General features: G+C 37.7%; 1 protein-coding gene across 1 annotated transcript; it reads left to right on the top strand.

Annotated features, from left to right (window-relative positions):
• The first annotated feature begins 4,275 nt into the window (after window positions 1–4,275).
• rprd1b (regulation of nuclear pre-mRNA domain containing 1B) lies at window positions 4,276–11,199 on the top strand. The gene is made up of 7 exons (XM_020638198.3): window positions 4,276–5,277; window positions 6,018–6,147; window positions 6,627–6,760; window positions 7,234–7,352; window positions 7,541–7,667; window positions 8,067–8,242; window positions 9,624–11,199. Exons 1-7 carry the CDS (start codon window positions 5,127–5,129, stop codon window positions 9,771–9,773), a joined length of 987 nt encoding a protein of 328 aa, XP_020493854.1. The 5' UTR covers window positions 4,276–5,126; the 3' UTR covers window positions 9,774–11,199.
• Window positions 11,200–11,991: the final 792 nt, after the last annotated feature.

Genomic DNA, 11,991 nt, shown 5'->3' with positions numbered 1-11,991 from the left:
AACCTGTGCCGCCGCCAGGACCACAGCTGTGTACATGGGGCACGCACCATACCCATTAGGCTACCGGTGCCCATGATCATGATATTTATTAATAGATTCTTAATAGGCTTTTACATGTATCATATTTGTTTTTATTCAGAGTGTTACTTTCAGAACTACCTGCAGTCAATGCATCTCTAAGAATGAGGTTAATTACATAAACTTTTGTATTCTAAATTTTCCTTATTGCAGTTTTTGAGTTCTTACTTACGCATGAAACTCAAAACTCTAAGAAACAAAATGCCAGCCAAGATTTCTACAATAATACCCACATCGTCAGCTTCATACTTTTCGCAGAAGACTACACTAAGTGTTTTGCAAAACACCATATTTAATTGAAGTGTGTATGCATTCATGGAAAACTATAATCAGCATTCACCTGAACTTGAATGCACATGAGATGACACATAAAACAGTTTACAGCTTGAGCTAAACGCTTTATTTTCCACTTACACTTGGTTATGTAATGTACAAGTAGAGTATTCGGTGGTAAAATCAGACTTGACCAAATACTTCTTGGCCAGTTAGCCTTTTCCACAAAAGACATTTTTTAAGGTGGGAAATTACAGATAGACTTAATTAATATATATTTAAAAAAGCCTGCATCCTACTGATCTTTTATTGAGTACATTTTAACCTTTTGTTTTATCTCATGGTATGGTAACCTTTCAGTGCACATCAAGACTCATCTTTCCAGTATTGTTAACAAAGCCAGTAAAATAATTGGCACTCAGCAGCTTTCCTTAACAGATATCAGGAACAGACAAATTGTGAGGAAAGCAAAGTCGATCTTGTCCTGCTCTGACCATCATCTGTTGGAGGAATCTGTTCTTCTCCCCTCTGGTCGGAGGTACAGGCTTCAACAGATATAAACTTATCAACTACCAGTTCCATCAGGTTGTGTTGCACTGTCCTGTGTATTTTTATCTGTTGTGTTTTTTTGTCCACTGCTGTAAATCAAATGTACCTTCCAGGGACAATAAAGGTCTGAACTGCACTGAACTGAAGTGAACCAGTTTGAAATTGTACGCTCGCTGTTTTACAAGTAACTTCTTTGTTAAAATGCCTGTCATGAGAAAGACTTCTACAGGTGTGGCTGAATTTGCATTTTGGTTGATATTTGAGGCTCATTTCGTTAAACCCACCTGTTCAAGCAACATACAATTTGCCTGATAGTTACCAACATCCAGGTCCCAAACCCAATGTTTTGACAGCAATATTGTGCATTTTGTCAACCGCAGAATTATGGAGGCAAATGGACATGTAAATCTTCATGCCTGTACAAACACAAAGCTTTGAGCATAACATACTAATACTTTTTTCAACAGAAGATATATTACTTTATAAATTTCAATGATTTATATTCAAACATGCAGATCAGGCAGATGATTTAGCATTATATTGTAATGCAGTCATCGTCAGCTTTATGATTCACACTTGTGCTTTTACCACTATTGGGTTTCTGAGTATACTTTGAAAAAATAAATCTTTTGATCTCTAAACATATTAAATGTTTGCAAATGCGTAGCAATATGCTTCTCAGATATTAGAATAGAATAGAATAGATGTTTATTGCCATTTGCACAGGTACAGGACAGTACAGGTACATTGGAATTTTTGTACGTTTCTCTCTGAGTCAACTTCTACAAAAAGTTAAAATTATATATAAAATAGAATAGCATTATAAGAAAGTACAAATAAAAAAATAAAATAATAAGTTGTAGTAACAGCTAAGTAAATTAAAATAAACTGTACAGAAGCTATACACTGTATTAAAGCAAATATATAATACAAAAAATAACAAAGGGGAACACTGTACAATGAAATGAAAATATTTTTCACATTATATAATTACACTGTTTTTTGTTTTTAAGATAATATTGCACACTTGTATTGCACTGTGAGGTGGTCAGCTGTTCATTTAGTCTGTGAGGTGTGGGGTGAAGTACTTCCTTCCCATCTTAATGTCCTGTGCTACAAGTCTCACAGCAGCAGGGAAAAAGCTGTTGTGGTATTATGTTACAGACTAACTCTTTAGGGCTTCGCTAAAATGCCGTTTTAAATACAGATGTGTAGTTTAAAAAAATGTATTTCTCAAGCTGTATTATGATTTTAAATTCCTATTCCCTGCTGTGTTGATACCCAAAAAACTAAAACAGGTTTATCTTAAGCCAATTTACAGATTACATTTGATATGCCTACATGTCTATAATTTTCTTTGGTTTTACTATTGTTTTAATCTTTATTAATTTTGTTAGCCCTTTACTCCGATGACAGACAAACAGAAAATCCAATAACAGTCATCAGTCTGCGTCTACTTTACTTTAAAATAAAGGAATTTCTAAGCAAAGAGCATGACTGACGGTGTGATTATTGTATATTGTATATGTTTTTATGGGGTGGGGGATTGAAACTATTTTCATCTACCAAAGGGGGGACCAGCTGAGACAGTCTTGGAACCACTGGTGTATCACACAGAGATGCGGATTGGTGGAGCAATGCCTTTACGCTCCTGATCTGCTGTCGGAGGTAGTAACAGAGGCAAAAGTATCCTGTCAGTTTGAGGGCAGGATACAAAGGCTACACCTACAACTAGCATGCAATGTTTAAAACTTGGTCGCAGAATGTTTGGGTGAAATTGTGACACTCCTCATCCACCATTGCAGGTATTAACCAAACTGTATGAAAAATGGACACCACCCATTGGTTACTGAAGGGGTGTTTTGAAGCCCAACGGTGGTGGTCACCATATTGAAAATGAGGTCCCAGCCTAACTCAACCTAGTAACAGGCACTGAGGAGGAGCTGAAGCGCGCCTTAATCCTCCTTCAAACAGTTACAACATGCACACTTGCATTCATACCAGCCACATCCCTAATTATGCATAACTTATGTATCCTTTGGTGCCTTGCTCAAGGGCAACTAGGCGGTACTCAGGAAGTGCTCTGGCACCTCTCCAGCTACCAGACCAACTTCCATATTATGGTTCGCATCGAGACATGATTCGGCGACCCTCCGGTTCCCAACCTAAGTCCCTACAGACTGAACTACTGCTGCCCCCATACAATAATAACTAAGGTCTTTTACCTGCTCTTTTTGTAAAGGGTCTTGGGATAACATTGATAACATGATAGCGACTTTGCGACACTATTTGGACATAAGTATCCCGCCTTCAACTTTCAATCTGTAAGTACCTACAGTCACAGCAGATGGCTGCTCAATGTGTGCCTGGTTTTGCTCAAGGTCTCTGCCTGTGAAAAAGAAGTCTTTCCTTGCCAGAGTACTTGTTAAATTTTGCCAAGCGTAGTTGTTTTAGCTGGGTCTCTGTAAATAATATAACAAAAAGTGCATATACCTGCTCTTTTTGGTAAAGTGTATTGAGATAACGTGTAATGAATTGGTGCTGTACAAATAAAGATTGATTGATTGATTCACTGATTCATACATCTGTACCTTTGGGTCATTTTAAAACAGATTTTTTGCCTTTACATGCAACTGTTTTAAACGGTGTTGTTGCCACCCTTTGTATTAGTATGTTTGTGTCATTTGTTCTGTATCCATCAATGATTCTTTGAGTTTTTAATAAGGGTTAAATGACTGATTGACGGATTAATTTAAAAGAGGATGAACAAAAAAGTTTTAGCTTAATATTTCTAATCAAGCAGCTGTATGAATGTGTTTCCGATAGGCCGATTACACGCTTTGCTTGACTCACCATCAAGATATATCTCTTCATCAATGTTATTTTTCATTTAATTGTCAAATAGATTTAAATAAAGTAAAAAAAATAATTTCTCATGAGGTAAAAGTGGCAATTGTAAATATGTCTTGACTAAACAATGGGTGGAATCATATTTACATTAGGAGGACTTAAAACAAAATGCTTTCCTCTATGTATTTGGACTTTATCCACAAGGAATATGTTTACCAAAAAAACACAAGTGAGTTAACATCACACTAAAATTAGGTGAATGTGTTTTCCAACATGTGACAGAGATGTTATTGAAAATACTCCACTAGCCTATTTGTGTCCAACATTCTGGATTAGGACTAAATATAAAACTAGATGAGAGATAATTTCTTGACAAGTTGCTGAGGTAGTATTGAAGGCCAGCATTCAAAAATAGCCTTGAATGCAAGGCTGGGATTTGTTGTTTATATCTTCATCCCTGGATGAAGAGGAAGATGATGCCTGGCTTTGTTTGCGTCACTACTGTGCGACGCACATGTCGAGGTGAAAGTGCAAGCTGCCATTTTTTAGAAGGCATCTTTCTGAGTAGGTTGTAGACAAGCAAATATCAAGTTTGAGCTTCACCGTCAGGCATTAGCAGATGCGTTTTATTTGTCTGCGTATTTCGGAAATATGGTACGACTGTAACAGAAGCTTTTTAAAAAAAAACTTATAATCGTAATCGATTACTTCGAGCTTAAGCCTAGCTTAGGGCTGCAGGTTCTGCAGATGGCTACTTAGCTTTGCTAGTTAATGTTAGCCTTGGCTATAAACAACACCAAAGACTGTGAAGAAACCACAGCCGAAAACGAGCTCATGCTTTGCAGGTTTGTTCAGTAGATTTTTCTCAAAAGATCAGGAAGAAGAAGAAAGGATTTCACATTAGAAAACACTTCCGGAGGAGGCAGTTTGATGCTACATGTAGCGACGCTACTTCACTTTTGATGAGCGTGCGACTTTTTCCAAACTAGGTTGGAGCAGTTCTGTTCAGAGTCAGTTCTGTTCAGAGTCAGTTCTGTTCAGAGTCAGTTCTGTTCAGAGACAGTTCTGTTCAGAGTCAGTTCTGTTCAGAGACAGTTCTGTTCAGAGTCAGTTCTGTTCAGAGACAGTTCTGTTCAGAGACAGTTCTGTTTAGGGTCAGTTCTGTTTAGGGTCAGTTCGGTTTAGGGTCAGTTCTGTTTAGCGTCAGTTCTGTTTAGAGACAGTTCTGTTTAGAGACAGTTCTGTTTAGGGTCAGTTCGGTTTAGGGTCAGTTCTGTTTAGCGTCAGTTCTGTTTAGAGACAGTTCTGTTTAGGGTCAGTTCGGTTTAGGGTCAGTTCTGTTTAGGGTCAGTTCAGTTTAGTGTCAGTATACTGGCATGTCGTCCTTCTCGGAGTCTGCCCTGGAAAAGAAGCTGACAGAGCTGAGCAGCTCGCAGCAGAGTGTCCAGACTCTGTCCCTGTGGATCATCCACCACCGCAAACACTCAGCCCTCATCGTCAAAGTGTGGCACAGAGAGCTGAAGAAATGTAAGACCTGCTACTGCAAAGCCTTTTATATGTGTGCTGATCTTTGACCAGCTGTTACTTACTTTATTCATTCGATTATACAACTGTCTAACTTGTAATACTGTTTCTGAATTACCGTAAAGTGTTATTAGACAAGTTTTATAGTGTGCCAGCTCTATATGCTAAATTTATCCAAGATAAACAATGCTTGTTTTGTCTGAACAAGGTTAAAAACCCTTATTAACAATGATGGGAAACTGACTTAGCATATTAAATCCCAACATGTAAGAACTACCTATGGGAATATAATAGATTTAAATAGTTTTTAAAGAAAACTGTGATCAAAGGTATTTTTGTTGAAGCTCCTAAAGAAAGGAGGCAACAACAAACTGTCCAAAACTTTGAAGTGTGACATGCCTTAGTTTTTATTATTGGTACACTAAATGTTTAAAAAAGCATTGACTATGAGGTTTGAACATTTACATCAGAGAGTAAGTTCAACACTAATCCATTCATACACCGCCACTGAAGCAGCAGGAGCAATGCGGGGTTAAGAGTCTTGCCCATGGACACATTGGACATGTTGCTCGGCTGGGGATCGAACCCTCGACCTTCCGGTTGAGAGGTGAAACATAGTGGGAAATGAGTATCTGAAGCAGAATAAAGTGGTATCTTGAGCAGTGCATTGACCATCACAGAATGATGATATTGTGACATTTTTTTCGGTATGAATATTTCAATATGACTTTTCTGTCCTCCAGCCAAAACCAGCAGGAAGCTGACGTTTCTGTATCTGGCAAACGATGTCATCCAGAACAGCAAGAAGAAAGGACCCGAGTTTGCAAAAGACTTTGAGACTGTTCTCGTTGATGCCTGCTCCCATGTTGCCAGGTGAATGTTACGTGATTATATGTGTGTAGTAGGTGCTCTGTGTGCATTTTTAAATGTGTGCGTGTGTTGGTTTGTGGCACACACAACCACTCATAAACATTAGCTATTGCTATGATAGCTGAATTTTCAAGTTATGTTTTTATGAAACTGAAAAGAAACACCAGAAGTTCTTAAAAAGGTGGCTGTATCAAAACTATCATGATAAAAAATGAGTTGAAATTTCTTTCATCCACCCAAATCAGAACCTGAAAATAAATATTGACTTATTTGTCCTTAGGCTTGTCTTCCTCTCTCAAATTAAATTTTGAGAGAACATACTGTATATAGCCCTATAAGAAGAAAAAACTTCAGAATAAACATGCAATATGCAGTTATGAAATAATCCAAACTGTTCTTATGGAAATGTTTTTCAGCTGTTGGTCACTGATTTTATTTTTGCATTCCTCTCTTCTTCCGCTATACTTTTCTGTTGATCCTAGGGAGGCTGAAGAGAGCTGTAAAAAGCCAATGGAAAGACTGCTGAACATCTGGAAGGAGAGGAGCCTCTATAGAGCAGACTTCATTCAGCAGCTCAAACTGGCCATAGAAGACTCCAACAGTCCCAGGCCTTCAGGTGAGATCACCTCAGGCTACACAAGAGATCAGGGCCAGCTTCACTTAAAATGATACAGATACTTTATGTATACATGAGTCGAACATTAACATTCAGTTTATTAATTTAATTAACCCAGTAAGGACTTATGAATCAATCCACTCACTCACTCATATTTTAAATCCATCCATATGGCACATAAAACGTTGTCAGTTCAGATAACTGAGCTTTCGACAGGTCAAAGGTGTAATTAAGGGTTGATCAGCCCTCTAAGCTAATTTTTTGTCAGTTCCCCTCTCCTTCTACAAAATAGAAAAATATAATTTTTTTAAGAATAATTTAAAATTGGAATAAAGAAACATGAAAAGATATATTTAAAAAAATCTGCTAATCTATTAAAATCATCATTTTGTGAAGAGGTTGTTTTGAATGCTTATGCCTCATCTTAATTAGTGACATTGATAAAATGTTGATTTCTAAACCTGGCCTCATAGAAGAGAAGAAGCCTGTGAAACGAAGCTATCAGAAGGTCCAGGAAGAGGAAGATGATGAAGATGATGACTACAGAAGCCACAGCTCTCCTCACACCACAGACATCTCGGCAACGCAACTGGTAAGAGAAACACAATGAAGTTGATATCACTTTATTTTCTTCACCGATGTCCTTTCTCCTTGCTCTTGTTCCTCTCCCTTCTTCTCTACCTTGCTCACACAAACTCAATGTTTGCTCTCCATGCTGAATGATTTCCACACTCCTCCTCGGCACCTGTTAACTATCCTCCTCTGTTCATCCTGTTTCAGACGGAGGAGCTTGTGAAGGCCCTGCAGGACTTGGAGAACGCTGCGTCAGGAGATGCAGCAGTTCGTCAGAAGATTGCCTCCCTGCCACAGGAAGTCCAAGACGTTTCCTTGCTCGAGAAAATCACTGGTAAGGTCTGAGTTCTAAGCTTGATCAGAAGTAAATGTAATCCATAGTTAGATTTCATTTTTTCTGGTAATGCAAGCAGATAAAAGCACGTTGATGATATGATGTAAGCAAACATGTATAAAACTTTTGAACTTGTGTATATTTGCTACAGTCTACCTGTATCATTTATTTGATCAGTTTTATAGCAACATTTTGTACATGATTGAGTCCAAGCTTAAGTAATTATAACAATTTCATTTGCAAAAAAACCTTAAGCACAAGTTATAAAATGATACATGTTGACCAATGTAGGGCAAAGAAGACAACTCAAAGTGCATGCATATAAGCAATGATGCTCAAAGAATATAAAAAAAACAAATGTAATATCATTTGAGCATCCGACTTTGATGCCCGATCTAGACAAGGATGCAGCAGACAAGCTGTCGAAGACTGTGGATGAAGCCTGTTTGCTGTTGGCTGAATACAATGGTCGACTCGCCGCAGAGCTGGAGGACCGTAGGCAGCTGGCTCGCATGCTCACTGAATACATCGGCAGCCAGCGAGAGGCGCTGTCGGAGAGAGAGAAGAAACTTGAGGCAAGGCACTGCACACACAAAAATAACAAACGATAAACAGTGAACCAGATACTTCTCATCACAGTCTGAACCTGTTTCCGTTCTCATGAACAACATGTGTTAAGTCACTTTTTCTGATACCATTATTTGCTGAAATAATTAGATAAGATAAATATGTTTTCAAAATATACTTAAAATTTCAAAAACATAAAGCATATCATAGATTATTAAGTGGATGATGAAATCAAAATAAACAATGCCTTATTAGAAGAATGATCAGTGAAGTAACAGATTAAGCCAAGTACAGTGTTGTTGACATTAAATACAGTTGTGTTGTCTGTTCAGACTCACACCCAGGTGAGCTCCAGGTATGACTATGCTGATACTATTTACTCAACATATTACAACAGATATCATGAATGTAAGATTTAATATGATAGTCACAAGTCAGAACATCGAGTGATTATAATACTACACATTGTAAACAACCATCACAAGTCTTGTCTTGCATCAAAAAGGCAAAATACTCCTGTACTTCATGTATGTTGGTTCGTTTTCAAGAACCTTTTTATCAACTGGCACAAATCAAAAGGTGTATCAATTACTGTGGTTGACCTGACCTTAATCAAGTTAGGTAGGGAAATGTGTGAATAGGGAAAAGGTCCAGATACATGTGACGAGGAAAAATGATGCATACTCCCACATCTATCACAGGTTTCTGGATCACCTTTTACCAACTCTGCGTTTTGTAGTTTGATCAGTTTTCTTTTAAAACAAGATATGATTGTTTTATCATAAATCTCGATTTATTACAACTTATCTGAACATCTGAGGTCTTGTGTGTCCTGCCTATATATGTTTTAAGCTGTAAGAACTTACTTTGATTGGTGTGATAAGATCAAATAGATTTAGGCAAAACAACACAAATAAATAACTCATGGCGGCGGCAGTAGCTCAGTCCGTAGGGACTTGGGTTGGGAATCAGAGGGTCTCAAACCAAAGTAAGGAAGTTGATCAGGTAGGTGGACAGGTGCAAGGGCACTTCCCAAAGCACTGCCGAGGTGCCCATTGAGCAAGACACAGAACCCCCAACTGCTCTATTGTGTCCTTACGTAGCAGTGTGTAGAAGCCCCACTCTGACATCACTCCACTAATGCTGTCCACAGGTCCTGTTTGTGCATGTGTGTGAGCAGCATGTCACTTGACCAGAATTGACCTCAGGGATTAATAAAGTATTTAAAAAAAAAAAAAAAAATCTAATTGTGATGCAATCAAATATTTTATTTTCCATATGTATCTCAAACATGTCAGTAAGGTGAAGTCAAAGACATTTTGAAGGACAACTGTAATGTATAAATAAGTAATCTTTCATATTGGTTCTGTGTCATCTTTTTCTCTGCAGGAGTATAAACAGAAATTGGCAAGGGTTACCATGGTGAGGAAAGAGCTGAAGTCCCACATCCAGAGCCTCCCTGACCTGTCCCTCCTGCCCAACGTGACCGGGGGTCTGGCACCACTCCCCTCTGCTGGAGACTTGTTCTCCACCGACTGAGACGTCTATGACCAGGCAAAGTACACCCCTGTGCTCCCCCCACCACGCACCAAAATCAGCAACATGTTTGATTCTCAAAAATACTGTTAGCTGTGTTTCCAGCTAGAGGACACGTGGTCAAACCTGCAGGACAAGAGGGAAGAAGTGACATTCAAAGAAACGTGTGGCGAATCAAAACACTCTGCAGAGGAGAACAGAGACTCTGTCAGCTTGGATTTTTCCAGCAATTGCTCAATTGACAAGGATTCCACTCCACCAGCTGGGAAAGATTTAGTTTCCTGTTTGCTTTCCTTTTTAAATCCTGAAAATGTCAGTTTTCATGGAAGATCAGTGGGGTTAAAGAAACCTAACTATGACAGAGGTAAATGTTGGTTTTCAGAACATGTCAATCTTTGTGTATTTTTGTGTGGTATGTTTGGATTTAACAAGCAAAGATGGCTTTCAATTAGGCTTTTTTTATGGACTCATAGTCTGAAAAGTGGCTTGGGTGTGCCAGTACATTTCACTAACACTTCATAAAAAAAGGTCATTAAAGAGGTTTTGTTGAACATTAGCACCCCCTAGTTTAAAGTCCATAGGCCTTGGTTTTCTTGTTCTTGTAGACTAACTTGTTTCATGTTTTTATTTAGACAAATTTCCTTAAAAAAAACATATGACTAATTATTTTTCTTACATGTGTGTACCAGACAAGGTTTGAGTTTTCCAAAGTAAATCCTGGAAGTTTTAGGACATTTAAAAAAAAAAAAAAAAAAAGTTTATTTTCCAATAAACTGCCTGGTCTTGAAGCAACTATAAGGAGCTTTCATTTTGTGTGGATTGTTGTGGACAACTACAATATGCCATAAGAAGATCTAGATCCAGCTTATGGTCCATTTATTTGGCAAAAAAAAAGGATGTAACTTTTTCAGATTTTTTAAACATGCAGAACCCATAGCAATGAGGCAATACAGCCGTTTGCCGCTACTATTTTTCAACAACAGTTCACCTTGTTGTAGTTAGGTCCATACACCTAGGTTAACTTACAAGTAACTGATTGTGTTGCTCAGTAGTTGTAATTTTTAAATGCGATTTAAAATGTTAGGACCCTTGTAATGTTAGGTCTCTAAAAATAGTAGCAATCCAACAACAAGATATAGCTAAGAAGCTAGGCCATCATCAATCGTATTGGTCACTTTTATACCCGTGAAATGTCAAGTGTGACCTTTATGTATTGTGCACATGTGTGTCAAGGAGAACGAGGGCCAAGATTGAATCCTTCAAAATCCCTGAATTCTCCATCAGTTGAACGGCAGTCGTAGGTTGCTTCAAAGTTTGGCCCCCGCTCTGTCATTATCCCTTTTAACTTTTCCTTTTTTTTCTTTTTCTCTTAGCTGATCCTGCCCTAGTATTGGGTATAAAAATAAAAAACAAAGTTAAAAAACAAAAATGTGTCTTCTGCTTCCTTTTGTTTAACCTCTAAAGTCACACTTATTGCAGACTTTTCCAAAATGTACAAATAGGCCCATATGATCATAGATGGATTATGAGATATTGGGGCCCTGGGCACGTGGTCTCTACTAGCTGTTTTAAGTGGTAAAAGGATTGTATTTTTATGTAGGTTATGAAGATATATTATAACTGAATCCAGACTGTTCCACCACCTGTAAAAAACTTGTAGATGCTTTGAATCGTAAGTTGCCAAAAAAGGTCTTAATGTCTAAACCTTATATTTAGAAAATCCATGGTCTTTAAACAGGAAAACTAAAGAAATGTGTAAAAAAAACATTTATAGTCATTGTAGCATGAAAATGAATATATACTGCATATTGATAACTTAACACTATAAAGGAAAATACATCACTTAATAAATGTTGGTTATTAGTTCTTGGGTCTCATCTTTTAACCGTGACATATATAGTTAATAAATAAATAACTGTCCTGATTATTTTGAAGAAAAGACAGTCTAAACTGAAAGTCCAAGCACTCTGATGCAGTATAAAAACCTCTATAATACAGGGTTGTGTCTACACATACAACTAAACTGAGTCTTTGTCAAGTTATCTGAGTAGAAACATGATTTTATTTTTTGAATATTTTTTTTTTCATTTTTTATCCTCGTTGCCATAATTCACTGGAAACAATCATCGGTCAGCCTGCTCAGCAATATGCATCTATTATTTATTCTGTTTCTGGTCGAATTTGACCCTGTAGACGGCAAAAGAGGCTGATCTATGTGCTA

Source organism: Labrus bergylta, chromosome 12, assembly GCF_963930695.1.
Source record: "Labrus bergylta chromosome 12, fLabBer1.1, whole genome shotgun sequence".
Classification (NCBI taxonomy): Eukaryota; Metazoa; Chordata; class Actinopteri; order Labriformes; family Labridae; genus Labrus; species Labrus bergylta.
The sequence above is the reverse complement of the archived record's forward strand: the minus strand, read 5'-3'. Positions and strand labels throughout refer to the sequence as shown.

What these genes read in the sequence shown, in the direction of transcription:
- rprd1b (XM_020638198.3), top strand. Translation starts at nt 5,127, where the DNA reads ATGTCGTCCTTCTCGGAGTCTGCCCTGGAAAAGAAGCTGACAGAGCTG. An exon ending in CAACAGTCCCAGGCCTTCAG is followed by an intron (nt 6,761 to 7,233) that starts GTGAGATCACCT and finishes CTGGCCTCATAG; the next exon opens with AAGAGAAGAAGCCTGTGAAA. An exon ending in AGAGAGAGAAGAAACTTGAG is followed by an intron (nt 8,243 to 9,623) that starts GCAAGGCACTGC and finishes TTTTCTCTGCAG; the next exon opens with GAGTATAAACAGAAATTGGC.